Genomic DNA, 18,996 nt, shown 5'->3' with positions numbered 1-18,996 from the left:
AAGAGACAGAAAACCTGGCAGTTTTATCAATATTTCCTTCCTGAAAGTCAGGGACATACTTCCCTCTAACATTTTAGCAGAGCACAGTCCAGGGTAGGCCAGCACCAATTTTTAGGAAAACTTTAATATGTCCCACACTTGAACTACTTTCACCTTAGTTGTCTTGCACAATCAAATTCTGCCATGACAAAACATTTTCAGTAAAAAAACCAACAAAAGACAAACAAACAAAAATCCCCCACCCCAACAAAACCCCAAAAATAAACAAACACCCTCCCTCCTCCCAAAAAAACAAACCACCACCAAAGCCCACAAACTCTGAAAATGTTCAGGAAGTAGTTAAAGCAAGAGTTCAGACCTGAACCTTGTGTTTTCAAATGCCTGCTCTTGGATTATACACAAAGAGTTTACCCCAGCTACACACTTCAGCTTTGTGTAACTAAATGGCATTAACATCTGAAAGTTTATTTTTTGTCTCAAAACTCCATTCTGACTTTAATACCAGAAGAAGTAATAATTCCTATTCAAGTCACACCAAATCCTTCTACTCATCTATACAATGAAAACAAAGCTTGTAAAAAAAAAATTACACATTTTTTTCCCAGGCTATAACTGAAGAGAAATATGTGATATTGATGGCTAGTCTGAGCAGATTTCAAAACAATTTCTAAAGAATTTCACCCAAAGAACCAGTAAATTTGCAATTTTTAGCACTCTATAGAAATATGTAGTATAAAACATTTCTCAGGTGCTGAAGAACAAATAACAAAATTTCAAGTCTGGTTCATTAATTATTATTATTTTTGAAATAAAACATTAATAAAACTGTTCCGCAAATTTAACAAGTCAGCAAATAGCTTAAGATTGTAATACTCTCTGTTCTTGACACAGTTCTTATAGTTAAAGCATATTAGGCAAGCACGATCTGCTTTTAAGCAGCTGTTGATTTGTCTCATAGTAAAGAGAACCAATATTAAACTGCTGAATTTACTTTCCCCCTTTTACAGGTATTTTTGAAGTATCCCTTATGCACGTGTATCATGAGATCTCTAAGCACACAGAACAAATACAATTTGGTGCAACAGCTATCCTTAAAAATTAATTCCACCTTCTAGAAACAGAAGTGAGAGGACAAATGACTACCATCTATCAGAAGACTCATAATTGTAGTATGAGAAATGGAAAATCAAAGCCATGCCATTTTCTAACAACAGAATGCAAGATGGTACAGGGACATAGGACATACTTGATCTATCCAAATGCTCTTTAATGCCTTTTGGCAGAATTTTAGAATCATAGTATCAATCTTTCAACATCAACAGAGATTGGAAGCACATTAAAAAAGCTGTGTAACAGATGATTGATCTCCTATTGATGTACTAACTGAAAGAAAAAGAGCAGCAGCTTACCTTACAGGAATGGCTTTAGGCACAGCATTAACATTATTTGGTTGATATTTAGGCTTGTCGACCTGTACAGCATAGGTATCCATTCCACTCTCAAACTCCGGAGGCTGCGAAGAGCTGTGTGCTTTCAAAATTGGTTGAGGAGAATTTGAAGATTTTGATGGCAACTCTGGTTTATGCTGAGCTTCATTTGGCAAGAGATTATGGTTGAATTTAGGACTTTCAAACTTGCGCTCAAAGGGCCTTGCAGCACTAGTGTAAGGTTTGGTTGTAAAACGGTTGTAAGAAGGAGTGACTGTTTTCTGCATCTGTTCGGTTCCATTAACGGGGCCTTTGTCGGGGAAGCTTTTCTGAGGATAAAAAGTGGACTGCACAGTGTCCTCTCTAGAGGATCTGAAAATTGATGACTTATTCTGAGATGGAGGAGGGTCAGACACAGAATTAACTGCAATGCAAATAAAAATGCCAGAACTTGTCAGTAAATTTCTAGTCACATACACTCTGGTATAAGAACATATTTTAGTCAATTCTTAATCTACTATGTAAAATATATACAGGTTCAACTTAGCTCCACTAGGTCACTGTCCTTCTGTGTATGCTCACGCAAGTTACTAACACTTCATTAAACAGATATATTGGAGACAATGGTATGACCTTTCAATAAAAAGGTTAGACTAAGTTTATATCATGATCAAAAATCCAGAAAGCCAGCACTGAAAGACCACTGTGCACTTGCACAAACAAGAAAACTCAATTGAAATGGGCAGTCCTCTCAATGTGAAAGTGAAAACTTTTTCTTCACTTTTTAGAAGCCTACAACTATTACTCACGTCTAAAGAATTCTGGTCCAAAGAACAGAAAGGCATATCTTTCAAGTACTGCAAGTTTTACTATATCTTTGTTGAGTCAGCTGAGACAGTTACAGGTATCACCAACACCCAGAAGCTACGGTTTCAGACAGAATCACAAAGTAATTTCATAAAACTCAGTATCACTACAGGAAAAAACTATCTTCAATAATAATTATTCCAAGTTTCAGTTACAGAACGTAGCTACCATGCTAACATGCTGAAGCAACCCCACAAGCATCTGACAAGCAATAGCTGTTACCACAAAGACAGGTCAGCTTTCCAACTGCTCACCTTCCGAAAGTGCAGGTTTGTGATGTGCTGGGAGAGACAGGACAGGGCTATTAATTGACTGTGGCTGTGTGTACTGGACTGAAGGAGCAGGAGGAGGAGTTGTAACTTGAGGGATTGGTTCATAGCGTTTTTCACCAACAGGCCTATCCATTGATTCAGTATCAGTTGGCTTCCCCCTGTTGAAATAAAATTAAAAAACAAACATTTGACTGTTTGGTTTCCTCATGGCTTCTGCATTCACTGCTATTTTTTTTCTTTTTTAATCATCTGATTTCCATCTCTTCCTATAAACATTAAAACATTATTTTCTGGAATATCCTGTCTCAAGTATAAAAGCATTTATTGATAAGCACAAGAGAGTAAGACAACATTGACCTTTAGAAGATTAGTAACACAAACCAAGGCAAACAAAAGGCAGATGACATTACAGGTGTATTTGCACAATTGCCTACAAGATTTAAATTTTTCAACTTCATTTGGAGTAATTTAAATGAAAAAGTTTTCTCTAATTTAATGAGTCTTCAAAATAAAAATATAAATCCACTTCTTTCTGGGGTGGGTAGGTAGCTTTGGAAAAGTAGAATTAGCCAACGGGACAATGAATTCTAGTACAATGTTTCTAAATACACCTAGTATTTGAACAATGCCATCTTAATTAGAAATGTAATCAGCTTAAGCTTCACTAGCTTTATGTGCATAGTGTAGATAATATTAAAATCTCATTCTCAAAACAGTTTTCTTATGCTAGAAGTATTGATCTACAAATTTATTTCAGGAAATTATTGATTTCACAAATACCTGTAAATTTGGACTGCAATATCTTTATTGCACTTACTTTCAGAATTTGTCTGTTTAAAATTTTAAGTGCACATAATGCCTGTGATGAAATGTAACAGTGAGAGGACACCTGAAAACATCCTCACATCAACAAGTCTTACCACTTGATGTTCCTTTTCAAGTAGTCATAGCTAGTGTAAGAGCCAAGAAATCTAGGTGATGGCAAAGCAAACAGCAACAGAAGAATGAAAGAAAACAGTCATTCTATCTTGAGCATATTATTTCTTCACATTCTATGTTAGTCCTAGCAGCGGTCATACAAGAAGGTTGTTGAAACAAAGAGATGCTATTCAGAGCCACGCTTCTGATCAGACCTTTACCGTATGCACATGTACCACGACCACATACTGTATTTAATGTGAGATTTGGTCAGTGAATCAGGACGTAGTCAAGATCTCACATTGGCAGATATTGAAAGTAAGAATGAGATTACACAAAGCCATTTGTTACAATCTGTATAAACCAAGTTATTCAATACATTGTTAGAATATGGGATTTATATTCTGTTCATTTCTTTCAATCTCTCGCAGTCCAATTTGCAACAGCTTCTTCAGTCACAACATTCACAGAACGATGATGGTTTTGTCTTGTCCTGCAGATCATGTACTGAGGGTACATCCACATCAACTGTTCCTATAGCACTATCAGCTCTCCCAATAGCAGAGGCAACATCACAAAATGCTTCTGATTGTGTTTAGCAATACCTTAAAGGACATCTTTGAACAACCGCTTATGAATACTAGGAGACAGAATACCATAAGTATACTGATGACTTCCCTTGATTTTTAACACTTACCTTGCTTATATATTGCAGGAAAATACATTGTACGAGGACAACTTTCCCCTCATTCCTTCAGTTTCTGTATGCTCATAAATATGTAACAGGCAATAATTTTAGACACCAGTCATCCTACTGTTTCAGAGGACTATATTATAAAACTAAGAAGAGTGCTGATCAACTTCTGAAGGTCTGCTTAATGACCACATGAATGTGATGATCAGTGAGCTAAACAGCATTTGTATGAATATATTTCTAAAATCAGTGTTGCAAAAAAGAGATCATTTTAGATCTACTGTAAAGCTGGCATTTCCACTAATTTTATTCCAAGCCATTCATCCAACAAGACAAGCTATTACTGCATGCTCACTCACTGTTGTCTTTATTCCAGGTGGGCAGTAGTTGCTTTCTCAGGAAACTGCCCACCTGAAAACATCCTCAAATCTTTCCAGGGAGAGATAGGAACCAGGGGAGGGCAGCCATGCTAAAGCGCATGGGAAAAACCCCAACACACCCCTCATCTCAGCAGAACTGCTTGCCAGCTTTCTGGGGAATAAAAAAGTGTGGAAGGGAAGATGAAGGCGGAAGAGGAGAAAGCTGTGACACCACAAACATGACAAGTCCAAAGTTGTGTTCAATATGAAGCACATTCTTCTGTCACAGGTTCCTTACCAAGGGCAGAGACGGTCTCATCCCCAATGCTTAGAACCCGGACACAGCCAAAGTGATCCACAACCCAGTGCTCGCTTACCACTTGTGAGTGTATAAATGAAGGTCCCTAATTATTGATAGGCTGTTTTCTAAGCTGTTTCCCACTTCACCTTCGTTACGAAACTACTACTTTAATTTGAAAAGAACATTAACCACTAGAACGAACCAGTGGGCAACAGGCTCTGAGTACACTGTATGCTGCCTGTGAGTACAACAGCAACTGCATTGCTGATCTTCAATAAGCTCCAACTCTAACAGACACTCAAGAGTCTGGGAGGTGCTGTTGGGCAAATTACCTCATTCTGCAGCATGTCAAGCCAAAGCAGGAACTACAGTGAACCAAGCAGGAAGAAACCCACTACTCTTAGCCACAGGGATATTTCCCTCAAAGTGCTTCAACTAGATCCACTGAAACATGCCCATTCACAAGTTCTACTATTTTCTCATATCAAAAGAAAAACTATCCCTTATTCTACAGTTCCTGACCATTGTAACATGCAGATATGGCATTACTCCTACAAAGCAGCTTTAGCACCAGCAGAAGTTTCCTAAATTATGCAAATAACCCACCACAAATTAAAAGAGTAAAAAAAAACTTTACATAATTTAACTTTTCACATTAATATTTAAATGCTAAAAAAGTTGTAGTTATTGCTCATGAATAAATAAAATTTGTCCTCTGTACCCAGAATACATTATACAGATTATTCAGGAGCAAGAGATTGCATAATCAACAGTTCCTGTATAATCCAAATTTAGTCCTGTTTATTTTTAGACAAGTTTATTCACAGAATAGCAATTACCATAGAAATTCACTGGGGAAAAAAAAAGATGATTAATGAGCAAGTAACAGGGTACAGTGTGGAAGCTGGTGAGAGAAGAGTCCTAAATATCAATACTTTCTCAAGACAGCAGTTGGTTTGTGTTTCCACACAAGGACAATGCGGTATACTAGAGGCAGTACTGTCCAACTGAGCAGTGTTCTTGTTTATCTTTTTCCACTTACATTAATATTTTAGTATTTGTCTTCTTGAACAGGACTGCCCTGGCTAAAATTTTCTTTCCCATGTCTGTCCCTTCCCATTAAGGGTTACTTTCTTTCAAAAAGCAAAAACACAACATGTTTGTCCCCCAGATATATGAAATTGTCAGGCTTAAAAACAGTATTATCTTACTCCTTTGTGACACTAAGATGTCACCTTCCATTCGTACAAGCCCTGAAGTTATACCCAAACTCACAATCAAAAGAAAATCAGAACTGAGCAGCCAAAGAACAGACGTGTCACAGCAGACAGAAGTGGAGGGTAGAAGTATGGAACGATCTCAACCATTAGCTGTTCTGCAGCAAAAATTCAATAGTTGTGTACCTCTCTCATGCTTTTCAGCATGTGTGACAACACTGCAGAATAACAAATGTACAACGAAAGCTTACAACACTTTCCATCTGAAGAATTTCAGTCCTCACAATTACCTGATGAAAGCTCACAACACTTCTACCAAAGCACGACTTGCATTCACAGTGGCAACACAGTCAAGGCCTACAGATCAAAATGGAACATCTCTGGGTAACACTGAGGTTTGTATGTGAAAGCAGAACGTTCCAAATTACTGCAATGAGGCCAGTCAAGACAGCTTTCTTAGGTCTGTGACTATGATGCCCAGAAAGCAGGACAGCTATACCCTCATCTTTCCATCAAAAGACACTGGGCATGTGAAAAGGAAGGATAAGGAACATCCTTGTCTAGGAATCAGAACTGGTTACAGATTACTATGTGCATTCCTTTCTTAGCATATAAAAGAGCAGAATAAGAAACAGTTACCCAATGTAGACTTAATTAGAAACAAAAAAACCTTTAAAACCTATCAAGCTTTTCGAAATATTCCAATATTCTCAGTTCACAAAGACAGACACTGGATGACCACAGACAATGTTCAAACGAATAAGAACAGGATTCCCTAGTTCTAGATCAAATCCTTCAAGCACTGGAATACAGTGTATCAAGTACATGAAAGACACCTTGCACGTACACTAGATATTATAAAACTTTGGCCAGTTAATTTATTATTTCACTCTAAAGATCTCATTTACATTAAGGCTGTCAGATTCAGCTTCACCTGAACGGTCCATGTTTCAAGCAGTAATACAACAAAAGCCTTCAAAAATGCCCAATTTTCAGGCTGCACACAGCAAGCCAAGCTAGCTTTTCACAGTAACAGCTAAAACACCTTGTTACAGTTTGAATCAAGACAAATTTAGGTAACTGTGGAGAGTATTCACAAAGTTTGTGTAAGTATCCTCCAAAATATCCAGCTCTTTACCTGAGCTAAATCTTTTCATGAGCTTTCACACAATTTCTGTATCAAAATGTTCCAAATAAAGGAAGCAAAACAATACAGGAAACAGATGTTTCCATTAACAGATTAAATTCTGGCCTCAGCAATATCCCTAAAGGCTCATTTTCCTAATGTCAAATGTGGCTAACCTCTACGATCCTGTCTGCAGAAAAAAATGCATACATAGAACTTCAATAAATCAAAACCTTTGCTTTGAAAGATGTTGAAGCACTACATATTAGACTAAGGAAATATTTTGTTACATTCTGTTTATGATCATTAACAGAACACAATCAATGATCTGGATGAAGGCATTGACTGCACCCCCACAGTAAATTCACAGACGACTCCGAATTAAGTGTGAGTGTTGATCTGCTGGAGGGCAGGAAGGCTCTGAGAGGGATCTGGACAGGTTGGATCCATGGGCTGGGGCCAATTGTGTGAGGTTCAACAAGGCCAAATGCCAGATCCTGCCCTTGGGTAGCAACAACCCCCTGCAGCTGCAGGCTGGGGGCAGAGGGGTTGGAAAAGGCCCCAGGGGTGCTGGCCAAACACAGCTGAACATAACCCCAGGTGGGCAAGAAGGCCAAAGGCACCTGGCTTGTGTCAGCAATAGTGTGGCCAGCAGGACCGGGGCAGTGACCACTGCATCCCCTCTGCACTGGGCACTGGTGAGGAATCTCAAAACTTGTGCTCTGTTCTGGGGCCCTCGCTACAAGAAAGACATTGAGGTCCTGGAGCATGTCCAAAGAAGGGCAATGGAGCTGGGGAAAGGTCTGGAGCACAAGTCTGATCAGGAGTGGCTGAAGGAGCTGGGGATGTTTAGCCTGGAGAAGAGGGGGGTCAGGGGAGACCTTGTCACTCTCTACAACCACCTGAAAGGAAGTTGTAGTCAGGTCTCTTCACAGAGGCAACAAGCCATAGGACAAGAGGAAGTAGCCTCAAGTTGTGCCAGAGGAGATTTAGGTTGGATATTTGGAAATATGTCTTCACTGAAAGGGTTATCAGACATGGGAACAGGTTGCCCAGGGAAGTGGTGAAATCATCACTCCTGGAGATGAAAAGACATGTAGGTGTGGTTCTTGGGGCCATGGTTTAAGTGGTGAACCTGGCAGTGCTGGATTAGTGGTTGGACTTAGTGATCTTTTCCAACCTAAACAATTCTATGATTGCATGGTAGTAAGTAGCAAGCAAAAACAACACCTTGAAGGTCCTGAAACCTACAAAAATTATTCATTTACCAAAACAAAATTATGCAGTTATGTGTTTTCAAACTAAAGCTACATCTTAAACAGAGAAACTGACTTCATGAACACAAAATTTCAATTCAGTACCACAAATCCTTGGAATTCCATTGACATGGGCAGGATTTCTGTTATAGTCCTATATGCCTCCCTACTTTTTCAAATTAAAAAAAAAAACAAACAAAAAAAAAAAAAAAAAAAAAAACCACCAAAAAAAAAAAAAAAAAAAAAAAAAAAAAAAAAAAAAAAAAACAACACACAAAAAAACCAACCCAAACTTACTTTGAGTAATTACTGAAATTCAGCTGATTCTGTGAGTGTATGGGTTTCGTGGGCTCAGGATGATGGCTGGCAGGGACCTGTGCAGATGGCTTATTTTCAAAACTCCTGCGATCGAAGTATGAGAGCTGCTTTCGATAATACTCCTCATCTTCCTCAGGATCATAATGATTGGAACGTACAATATCTTCAGGCGGCTTCACTTGAGGTCTCTGTGGTTCTGGGGCCCTAACCAAGAATAATAATATACAGTTGCCTTGCCCAGTTGAACAAGCATAATTACACCTGAATTACAATTCTATTTTATAATCTAGTTAGTAATAAAACAATGAGCATGCCATTCTTATAATTGTACACCTTGCCTTTTTTACCTATATTGCATGAAAATTAGACAGCTGTGGCACACCATAAAGAAAGAAAATCCTTATTTCCCTTTGACCTTACCTTTTCCCTTTTGTTTTACTTTCTAATTATCACAAATAAATATAGAAAAAAGTAACATGGAGATACTTAACATGCTTCTTCCCCAAAAATGCTGAAAAAACATTATGTCCTTCCCCCATTTCCCAGTAATTACACCCATGAGAACTGACTCAGTGCCTTGCTTTACTGTTGACACAGAAATTGTACTGACACACTCTGACTCCTCTCTGCAGTTTCCAAATTGAACCCCTAAGATGTGCTTCTGAATATTCTAATCCCAAAATGAAAACTAAGTTTAATCAGTCGTGTACCTACCTGTAAGTTGTTTTCTCGTGCTCATACTGGCTTTGAGAAGTTGGTTTTGGACCACTCACACTTGTGAGTGCAGGCTTAGGTGCTAGTTCCGGAGGCTGTAAAGAGAAGCACAGCATATTCTCTTAGATTCAAATACTTTGAAAGATAAAGCTCTTCATGATCAAGAAAACTAAGATTGCCTTCCTTTCCCCCTAAATATTAGCAAAAGATGAATTGGTAAGGTCCCCATCAGTGTTTTCACAAAAGTGCTCAGTTTCTGCTTTTAAAACATGCCAGTCAGGTTGCTAAGAGGCTATTTCATAAGCAGTAAAGCTTTGTTTCCAAGACGGTATCTTACTTCTTGCAATGGAGTCTCATTAGCAAAAAAGAACAAATTAAAAACTTTAAATTACTTACCTTGACAGTTGCTGTATCACTTGGGTCCTTCATTTTTTCCAAAGACGGGGATCTTCTCCTCTCAAATATCTTAACCCTACTTCGCACAGACTGCGGTTTCATGGCTGGATCTTCTTCTTCCTCTGCTAGAGATGGTGGTGTAGGCAGTGGTTTACTGTTAGAAGGCAAAACTTCTGGTTTGGTTTGTGATGAAGGGGGAGGAGGAAGAGAAACACCTGAAGTGCTATGAGAAGGCTCATATTGTCCAGCTTTAGCATTGTAAGCTTGAGAAGGACCTTGTTCATAGCCCCTTATATGTGGCTCAAAGTACTGCTTCGGTTCTGGAGATCGAGATATGGCTGACTGGTATGGCTGAGCTTCTGGTTTGTATCTCCCGTGCGTGTCATATCCCACAGTGTGCTGATCTTCGTATCGCACCTGTGGTAAGCTGAAGTTTTTGGGTGCATGCTCATAGCGAGGTCTGCCATCATAGCTCATCGCAGGGGGTTCCTCAAAACGAGGTTGTGCTGGGTAATAGCTGCGGTCTGTGCTGTCTTCTATATTTTGTCTGGAATCAAGATCCCGAGGAGGCTGGTTTTCATAAGCTGTTCTTGTTTGGTTATAGGGCTGTTTTTCCTCATAATATGCCCAGTGCTCCTCATAGGGAGGCACACGGTCATCATAATGTAGGCGAGGGTCATAACCACGGGAAAACTGATCAACATAGTTTGCAGAATCATACCTGTATGTTGACTGTTCATAGTCCCTACTCGGTTGTTTTTCTGCATACTGAGCCTGGGATTCATAGATCAGATTTGGGTCTCTTTCCTGTCTCTGTACTGGGTGATTAATTGTTGGCTGTTTTAAGACATAGCTTTGTCTGGATGCTTCTTCATTAACATATGGATCCTTTCGGTACACCTGTTAGAGAGAGACATACTTCTCAATTAAAATGAAGAGTAACTAACTGCAGCTGCATCTGAAATGTAGTATTTTAAACAAATCTAAGTTTTAAATATTGGCTTTCATTTAGTTTAAAAGCAGAATAATTTGATGCAGTTCTTTGCAACCACAGGAAGTTGAACTTGGTGATTCAAGGGATCCCTTTCAGTCCTATTTTTAAGCAAAAACAGTAGATTAAAAGAGAAAGACAAAGGTAATAGCCATATCTTTGGGGTTTTATGTTTGGGGGGGGCACACAATTTTTTGCAGGATGTGGAAAAAGTGGAAGTCAAATCTGCAAATAGATTAATAGTTCTAGCATTGCTGAGGAAGTACACAGAAGTCGCCCAACAAACTCGACTCAACTGCATGATCAATGATTTGGCTCAATTTAAAGTATACAAAAAACTAGTGTAATTTTAAGGAAATAAGATTTTTCTCAAGGCCTCATTGAAAGCAGAACATTGTCAAGCTAAGAAAGTCACAGGTCAAGTAAAATCAAAATACAGAATGCAGCCTTTTTTTAAGAAGTCATCTTTTTGAGAAGTGAAAAGGATAGTTTGAAGCCATGCACACAGAACATCAGATGATGCTTAGCAATTTAGATGCACTGTTTTTGGTAACCTGCATGATCTCTCACAGGAAAAAAAATTAGAAGGGATTCTTCAAATAAGGTCAAAACAAAGATCAAGTGCGAGCTTGATGTACAGCAGGAAATCAGCGCAACAATGTGGCACAGGTACCTTTGCTGGGTCTATGTGCGGCGATAAGGATGATGGCTCTTGATCTCTTAGCACTATATGAGCTCCCTCAGTACTCGGTGTTCTTAAGGGGCCCGCTTGTGGTTGGTAAGAGTTGTAAGGAGCAGCAGTAGGCTCCTCCAGTCTGACATTAGTTAGGTTTACATTAGCATTTACTGCAGAGGTTGATGAGGTTGCAGGGTTTGATTCAGGCGACGGGGAAAGGTAAGGGACTGCAGGTGAGGCTTCTGCTTTCTGTGAAGTGTTTAAAATATTTTAAATATACTGCTATTGAATCAATGCATGACTTTTTGATTTATATTAAAATAATCTAAGTGATGCTTTGACTGATGCAGCTAAATGTAGAATGAAATGTACTGAAAGTATCATGCACAAGCACTTCCAGCAATTCATTAGGTTGAGGATTAAAAAAGCAAAACATTCAATCCCCCTCCTGTCAAAATAAGTCGCTAAAACAGGAAGGGCAAGCTTATTCTCCAATTCATTGTAACATATTACTGTTGCTGTTGGCAGATGCTTGTATGCACTCATGACACTGATAAGCAGAATATAAATGGAGATTTCTTGATCAAGAGAACTTGCAACCTGAAGTAAGCATAAAATGGTCAGTATATAAAATGCTTTCTTACCGGCTGAGAAGTAGTGGTTTTAAACCCTGAAGAATCTATTCTGAGATTTGGCTGTGGCTGAGCTTGAGATGTGTAAGTAGGGTAAGTCTGAGTTTCATGATGCATTCCAGAAGAATCTTCTCTGACCGGTTCAGAAGAGCGTGTAATAGCAGATTCAGGAGGAGTCCCAACCTCATCATTCAGAGTTTCATCCAGTTCTTGATCAGTATAAGCACCCCCTTCTGTGTCTGTGTCTTCATAATCAGACGTGTGTCTGCTGTCTGTGCTGTACATGGAATACTCACTGCCAGGAGCGGAGAGGTAGGAAAGGCGGTCATCGTGTAAATCAAGGTCATCACTTGTAGCACCATCTGCCTGTGTCAAAATTAGAGTACACATTTATTGAAATACCTCTTAAAGAATCCCCTTTTTCTTCCAATGTAAATATTGGAATTTTTTTTGCGAATAATTAAAAACTGGACAAATGGAATGCATCTACACTGTAGTTCAGAACAAGACAAAGTCTGGTAGTGAAAAAGTTAAGTTATATTCCAAATCCAGCAGCACAGCAAAAGTATGAAGATTCAGCAGTTCTGAATATCACAGGGGAGGAGAAATCAGGGGAGGTTTCAATCACCGATGATGTCAAACTTAGACCTAAAAGCCTTTACTGCAGCCTAGCTCTTACAATCATTTTACTAAGGGGCCAGATGACTGTGAGTGTAAGAGAGGGGACAGTGCATGCTGTCTATAAATATCAAAGTGTTTGGAAAGATACAGAGCTGCACTTTAGAGGGATATTATGATATCAGAATCGTTACTTTGAAGGTAGATATAAGGAGGTAAAAGGAGCTAACATCTAATTAAGAAACACATAGCAATAGCCAATTCATCATTTGCTACAAGTAAGCAAACAGTTGGCATTTCACTCGATAACAGTTCAAGAGGAATGGATCTAATGTGCGTAGGTTAACATGCAGCTTGAGAAGGTAAGTGAAGTTTTAGTGGGAAACAAAGAATACCAACTTATGATTTTGCATGTGTTCTCACAACTGAGAGAACACAGTTCTCAGAAAGGTCAAAGAACATGAATATGCCATTTGCTTTTCTGTTAGTGAAAAAAATCATTCATCATCAGGCAATCCTAACCCCATGCACACAGGCAGCAAAATACCCAGAAGTTCTTTGATAAAAAAAACACCCAATCCCCACAAAGCGTTCAAAGCATTATATATCCTCCAGTTAACAGCAGCAATGAGCAAATGCTCCCTTCCTACGCTGCTACATGCATAAGGACAACTGCACAGCTCTCCTTAATAGAATAACTGCACTAATGTAGTGACAAATCAGCTTTGAGCAGCTCGCACAGCCATGAGGCATTACTGCTTCAGATTTTCAAATGATAGTTAAAATGAGGAGGAAAGAAGAAAAATACGCTGCATTCCACAACCATCAGCCCCTATGTGTAATATCAGTTACAATGAAAAAAGCAAAAAACCTCTCATAAATAAAGTTTTGCCATTTCTCTCTAAACACATAATTTCTTACCTTTCCTTCTGAAACCCACACCAGTTGGTTCTGTTGCTGCTGAATTGCTTCCTTGAGAGCTCCATACCATCCTTCATTCATTGAATTCAAGTTAATGGTAGCTAGAAGTACAGTAGATTAGTTTGACTTATGATTTCTGCAGAATTATGAGAAGGATCTGCACCATGAATAATAAAAGCAACATAAACTGGTAGGTTAAAACTACGAGATTTAAAGAGTAATGTAAATATTACTATCCAAAGCAACCTTAAGGCCTGATGTGGTTTGGGGTGTTTTATCCCACAGGAAATACTGAGTTAACAGTAGCTCAGAATAAAAAGAGGCTTCAGTTTAGCCAAGTTAAAAAGAAAGTTCCATCGTTTTCCTTTTCATTCAAATTTTGATTTTGGTTGATCATCCTGCAAAGCCACCAGATCTGTTACAAGTATTATTTTCAGTTTTCAGATTGCTTTACATTCATGCAGTCACGTGCAAATGATGCACACACCAATTAACTACCGGTTATTGAATGGGGAAGTCTGAACAAGTCAATCACTGCTTGAATTAGTCCATTTGCAGAAAATTCTGGAGGAAGAAGCCTCTCTCATCTTGCCTCCTTTTCCCTTTCAGAAATGCTAATCCAGTATGTCTAATTACTTACTTGTGAAGAGATGGTGATTATTTTTGCGGAGTTTGTGAGCTCTCTCATACAGCTTTCGGGCACTTTTTCGTGATTCTGGGCACAACCTCATTCTCATAGTCTTTACTCCCTGCTTAGAGTCAGGATTTAGGAACACTACAATGGGATACCACTGGGCATAATTCAGCCGGTCCACTGCATTAGGAGTGACATCTAATAAAGCGTGTTTGTCCTGTTGTGATAAAAGGGACAGAGGCAAGGAAGTGAATCATTTATATACTACAGGCAATTTTTTTAAAACATACTCCACAAATTTACTTTTTATTACCTTTACAGAATTCATTGGTTCAAAGTATTGATTTAAATCCTTCTCCTATTTGAATATCAGAATAAAAGAAGCCAAACCAATTCCAACACCAGCCTACATCAGCATATACTTTTTGAACTCTAGGACTGACTGCATAACTAACAATTTAATATTTAATTCCCCATTTTAAAACATCTCCTCAAAGCAACCGGGCACTGAACTAAAAGTAAGTAGTGCCCTATTAGTATTCTTTGAATAAAAAAAAAGCAAAGATTGAAACATAAGACCTAGTCTCATCACACACCTCCATCTTCCTTTTAAAAAAAATAAAAATTCATTCTGAATGCAAAACTTGGCCAGCTTTCATTCAATGCAATCAAGCACACAGTATGAAGTATACCCACTTTGCTGCTACAATAGCCTTTTTCTCCCCTCCTACTGAAGTACCTGAAAGGCTTCCAGCTTGTTTTTAAGTAAGGAAATTAAAAGGTGAGCCTCTTTATCATAAACTAATCTTAAAGGTTTTAAGCATCTTAAGGAAGGGAAATAAAAGAACCCTTTCCCTTAGTCCTTGCACAAAAAAAACGATGTCAAGTAATCAATCTGTACATTGGGGTGGGGGAAGACTAACAACTCCATAAATAAAGTAACAATTTCTAGCTGTTATGTCGCACCATGGCTTTAAGTGAAATAGGAGACAGCTTGAAACAGCCTTAAGAACACTCTCTGGAACAAAGCCTAGAAGTATATCTAGGCTGCAGTTATTAATACGGAGAAGGTGATGGGGTTTTTTAATTAGCCAATAGAAAGATGAGAAAGTTAATGTTAAAGCAAACACACTCAGTTATTATTCTACATTTAAAATAGCTAACACTTTACTTCATTATACTGGTTTTACTCTTCTGGTGTTAAAGGTGGAGTGACAATAAAAGACTTACTCTATCGATTATCTGTTTTATAGTGTGAAGACGGATAATGCCAGAACTACGTTGATCAGTACCAGCATCTCTTGGTTCACTTTCTGGTAAAGAGGACACAGTTAAAATCTATTGTAGGCTTACAACATATTCTACATTCCCTTATTAAGATAAAACAAACCATTTCAGAGCTCAAATCTGATTCCAAGTAATACATGAAAATCTACCCATAAAAAAAAATCACATCTTGGCCATTTAAAAAAAATCAAACAAACAATCACATCTTTACAAAAGCACTTAGAAATACGATAAGGTACAGAAATAAAATGAAATTTGAGAAGGTTCTAAATAGAACTAATACTACTTTTATCTTCAGACCATTATCAGCAACCATACAGTGGATTACATTTAGTCTGTTGCTTTATATTGTCAATATCTTGTTAAACATGTTAACTAAAGTAATAACGTAGAAACAACTTAGCCAAAGAAAGCTGACTGTTTCCTAACTGCAGAAAAACTTGATCTCACACTTACTTGCAATTTGAAAGATATCTGGTTCTTCTCTAGCAAGTTTCTCCCGTGCAACATCAGCAATTGGACCAAAAATGGTTACAGGTCTGAGAAACCCAGCTAGAATTGAAGGCAATAGAAAAGTCAAGATATATTGGTTGCTTAAAACAAATGCCAGATACTCTTAATCACACTGGCTATTTTAAATGAAACCACACAGACCTGTACTGTGCAGCAGTAAGAGTAAAGCCATACCTTCCCGAAGAACAACTCTTTCATAGGCAGGAAACTTCGTTTGAACAGGCTGGGCAGACAGATCTTCTCTGCTTTTCCGGAGGTTTCTTTTTGAGCTTCGCAAACCTCGGAATCTCCAAAAATCTGCTCGATCTCCTCCTGCTGTCTTTGGAAGCGTGTACTGTACGCTGGCTAGTTGTTCCGCTCTAAGATGACAACAAACCCCAGTTATCAAGGAAGTCAGGTTCTGAAGTAATGCTTGACTAGCAAGCTTACATCTTCAAAAAAAAAAAAAAAACAAACCCACCACTACCAGCTGAACCAAGCTATTGTTGTTTCTGTATTAGGAAGCACAAGACAATTACTGAGTTTGATATCACATTTCTAAAACTTACTATATCCTTGCCTCTTGTATTAAAGAGAAAGTTTATTTGTAGATTGTGCAGAGTCAAAAGCAAATCCAGAGATCAGATATCTTACTTCCACTTGTTTTAACTTTTGACACTTTTTCTGACTGAACCAGTTCTATAAACTCACACCCTGCAGACAAGTCCAATCATTCATTATAGAGATGCAGAACTTGAAACTGTAGCTTTAAATCAGCAATTACAGTATTTTAAGATCGTACCTGTTTTTGTTAGGTATGATACCTCTTTCCACTTCCTTATGGTTCTTGCCAATTCGAATTGCCAGCCACGAACCCAGTTTACCGTTGTAAAGAGTGTCCACCACCCGGAACACTTCACCTTTATTGAAACTTAGTCCATAAGGAGATTCCTTCTCATATTCAAAATGAGTTCTGATATAGAAAGAATCCCCTACATCAGACTCAACAATGCGACGATAAACTGAAAAAAGAAAAAGAAATCCCCAAATATCAAGTGTTACTTAAGTTCAAGTCACGTCCTAACGGTCACAAAAATTACTCAAACCAATGCCTCACCTTAGTTCTCCTTGTTCTAAATATACAATATTACTTCAAGAAGCCTTAATGTCTCAGAGCTGCTCTATTTTAAGCAGCATAACTATATAGAAAACTCTACTAACATAAATTCAACTTTCATAGTCAAAAATTTGATGCAAGTGCAAGCTTAATTCAGTTGCCCTGGAAGGAATTAGTCTTACGAGGAAAGAAGTTTGTATGTGCAAACACATCAGTTTAATCACTCGTTTTCAATGGCATGACTACAACAGACTATTCTGCTTCCACCAGGGTTTAATGCCGATACTTTTCTTAGATGTTAGGAGTTATTTCTGATGAATTTTTTGTTTGGAGTTTTGTTTGTTTTTGAGGGGAGGGGTTGCACTGTTATCATATCAGTCTCTAGTCCATTTGCAGTAGTAACTGATTCCAAATCTAAAAGAACTTAATAGTCTAAGGTGCCCATTTCCTGCAAGTCAGCAGTTAGTCACTAAACTTTTTAATTCTATTCCAAGTAGTTTTCTACATTACTTCCATTACACAAATATTTACCATCTTTTTTCTTCTGTGCCAAAATCGTTACTTCTTCTCCTTTAGGAAGATCAAGCAAAAAAAGGACAGCTTCTTCTCTGATGATATTTGTGAAGTCTACATTATTTACCTGGTATCAATGAAGTAATCAGTTTGATTTAGCATACGACATTATTACAGAGATTTAACTATACAACAGGAAATCTGAATCAAACTCTACGATTTTTTTCTTAATTTCATACATACACATCAAGTACATGTATCTCAAGATGCCTCTTGCACCTCTAAATAGTCCAGCTTTATTTCTCAATAAAAGCAAAGCTTATGAGATAATGGGTAGTTGTTCATTTTATACTCAATATTATGGAGCATCAGTGACCACAGTTCTCTGACAATTCAGTCACCCAGCAGTTAACAAAATCAAACAATTTTATCAACTGAATTAGTCTATAAATTTTTATGTACAAAACGTACTAACCTTCCTAGCAACAGCAGAGTAAGAAAAGACTTTGCTGCTAGTAAGTCATCTAATAAGTACATGCAGAAAAAAACCTGTGTGAACTACGAAGGCAACATATTCAATCCTACAGAAAGAAAACCTACTTTGGTACAACAAAACACTTGTACTGTTACTGGTTTTGACATACCCTGAGAATCTGGTCCCCTTCCTCTAATCCTTCTTTCGCCGCAGGGCTGTCTTCCAGAACACCAGCTACAAATATGCCAACATCATTGCCACCTGCCAGTCGCAAGCCCACACTATCTCCTTTTCTGAATTTTACTAGTTTCATGCTTGGCCTAGGGATTTAGAAAATATTCCACTTAGAAGTCTAATAGCATGAAATATTCTGGTAAATTTGAAACTGAACACACGCAAAGGAGTAATCTGCCCATTAGTCAATTAGTGGGTATTAAGCTATGCATACCATTAACTGCTTATCAACTGCAGCATTACAACACTCATTAGCAGCACTTCAAAAAAAACCACCTGTATTTACTAGTTTAGTGGGGTTTGTTTGTCTTACATTCATAGAGTAATTTAAGGGAGACACTGACACTCTTTCAAAAATGTTCTTCTTTTTAAAGAGCTGTGCTGGTGTACAGATCTATTTTGGCTCTGAAGAGATTAACATGAATTTGAGATGAAATCAAACTAGAATCTATTCTCATGTACACTAATGCCCATAAAGGAGATCCCAGTTGAAGTGGACTCATTTCCACATTAGGAGATTGCATGTTTCTGCAGTGACCTT

At 38.1% G+C, this 18,996-nt stretch overlaps 1 protein-coding gene across 3 annotated transcripts in view; it reads right to left on the bottom strand.

Annotated features, from left to right (window-relative positions):
• TJP1 (tight junction protein 1) overlaps positions 1-18,996 on the bottom strand; it is a 163,282-nt gene that overhangs the window by 6,442 nt on the left and 137,844 nt on the right. For all 3 annotated transcript variants that reach the window (XM_039383774.1, XM_039383775.1, XM_039383776.1), the window contains 16 exons: positions 18,391-18,541; positions 17,765-17,873; positions 16,919-17,138; positions 16,312-16,496; positions 16,081-16,176; positions 15,568-15,650; positions 14,344-14,554; positions 13,704-13,804; positions 12,177-12,530; positions 11,530-11,781; positions 9,866-10,765; positions 9,470-9,564; positions 8,735-8,959; positions 3,487-3,537; positions 2,549-2,724; positions 1,410-1,851 (listed from right to left, as the gene is read on the bottom strand). In XM_039383774.1, the coding sequence (XP_039239708.1) occupies positions 1,410-1,851; positions 2,549-2,724; positions 3,487-3,537; positions 8,735-8,959; positions 9,470-9,564; positions 9,866-10,765; positions 11,530-11,781; positions 12,177-12,530; positions 13,704-13,804; positions 14,344-14,554; positions 15,568-15,650; positions 16,081-16,176; positions 16,312-16,496; positions 16,919-17,138; positions 17,765-17,873; positions 18,391-18,541 (3,651 nt within the window). The remainder of the gene's footprint in view (positions 1-1,409; positions 1,852-2,548; positions 2,725-3,486; positions 3,538-8,734; positions 8,960-9,469; positions 9,565-9,865; positions 10,766-11,529; positions 11,782-12,176; positions 12,531-13,703; positions 13,805-14,343; positions 14,555-15,567; positions 15,651-16,080; positions 16,177-16,311; positions 16,497-16,918; positions 17,139-17,764; positions 17,874-18,390; positions 18,542-18,996) is intronic.

The sequence above is a fragment of the Pipra filicauda genome, unplaced genomic scaffold, assembly GCF_003945595.2.
Source record: "Pipra filicauda isolate LSUMZ 115617 unplaced genomic scaffold, ASM394559v2 scaffold324_size1259732_pilon, whole genome shotgun sequence".
Classification (NCBI taxonomy): domain Eukaryota; kingdom Metazoa; phylum Chordata; class Aves; order Passeriformes; family Pipridae; genus Pipra; species Pipra filicauda.
Note: the sequence above shows the minus strand (reverse complement) of the source record. Positions and strands in the feature narration are given on the sequence as shown.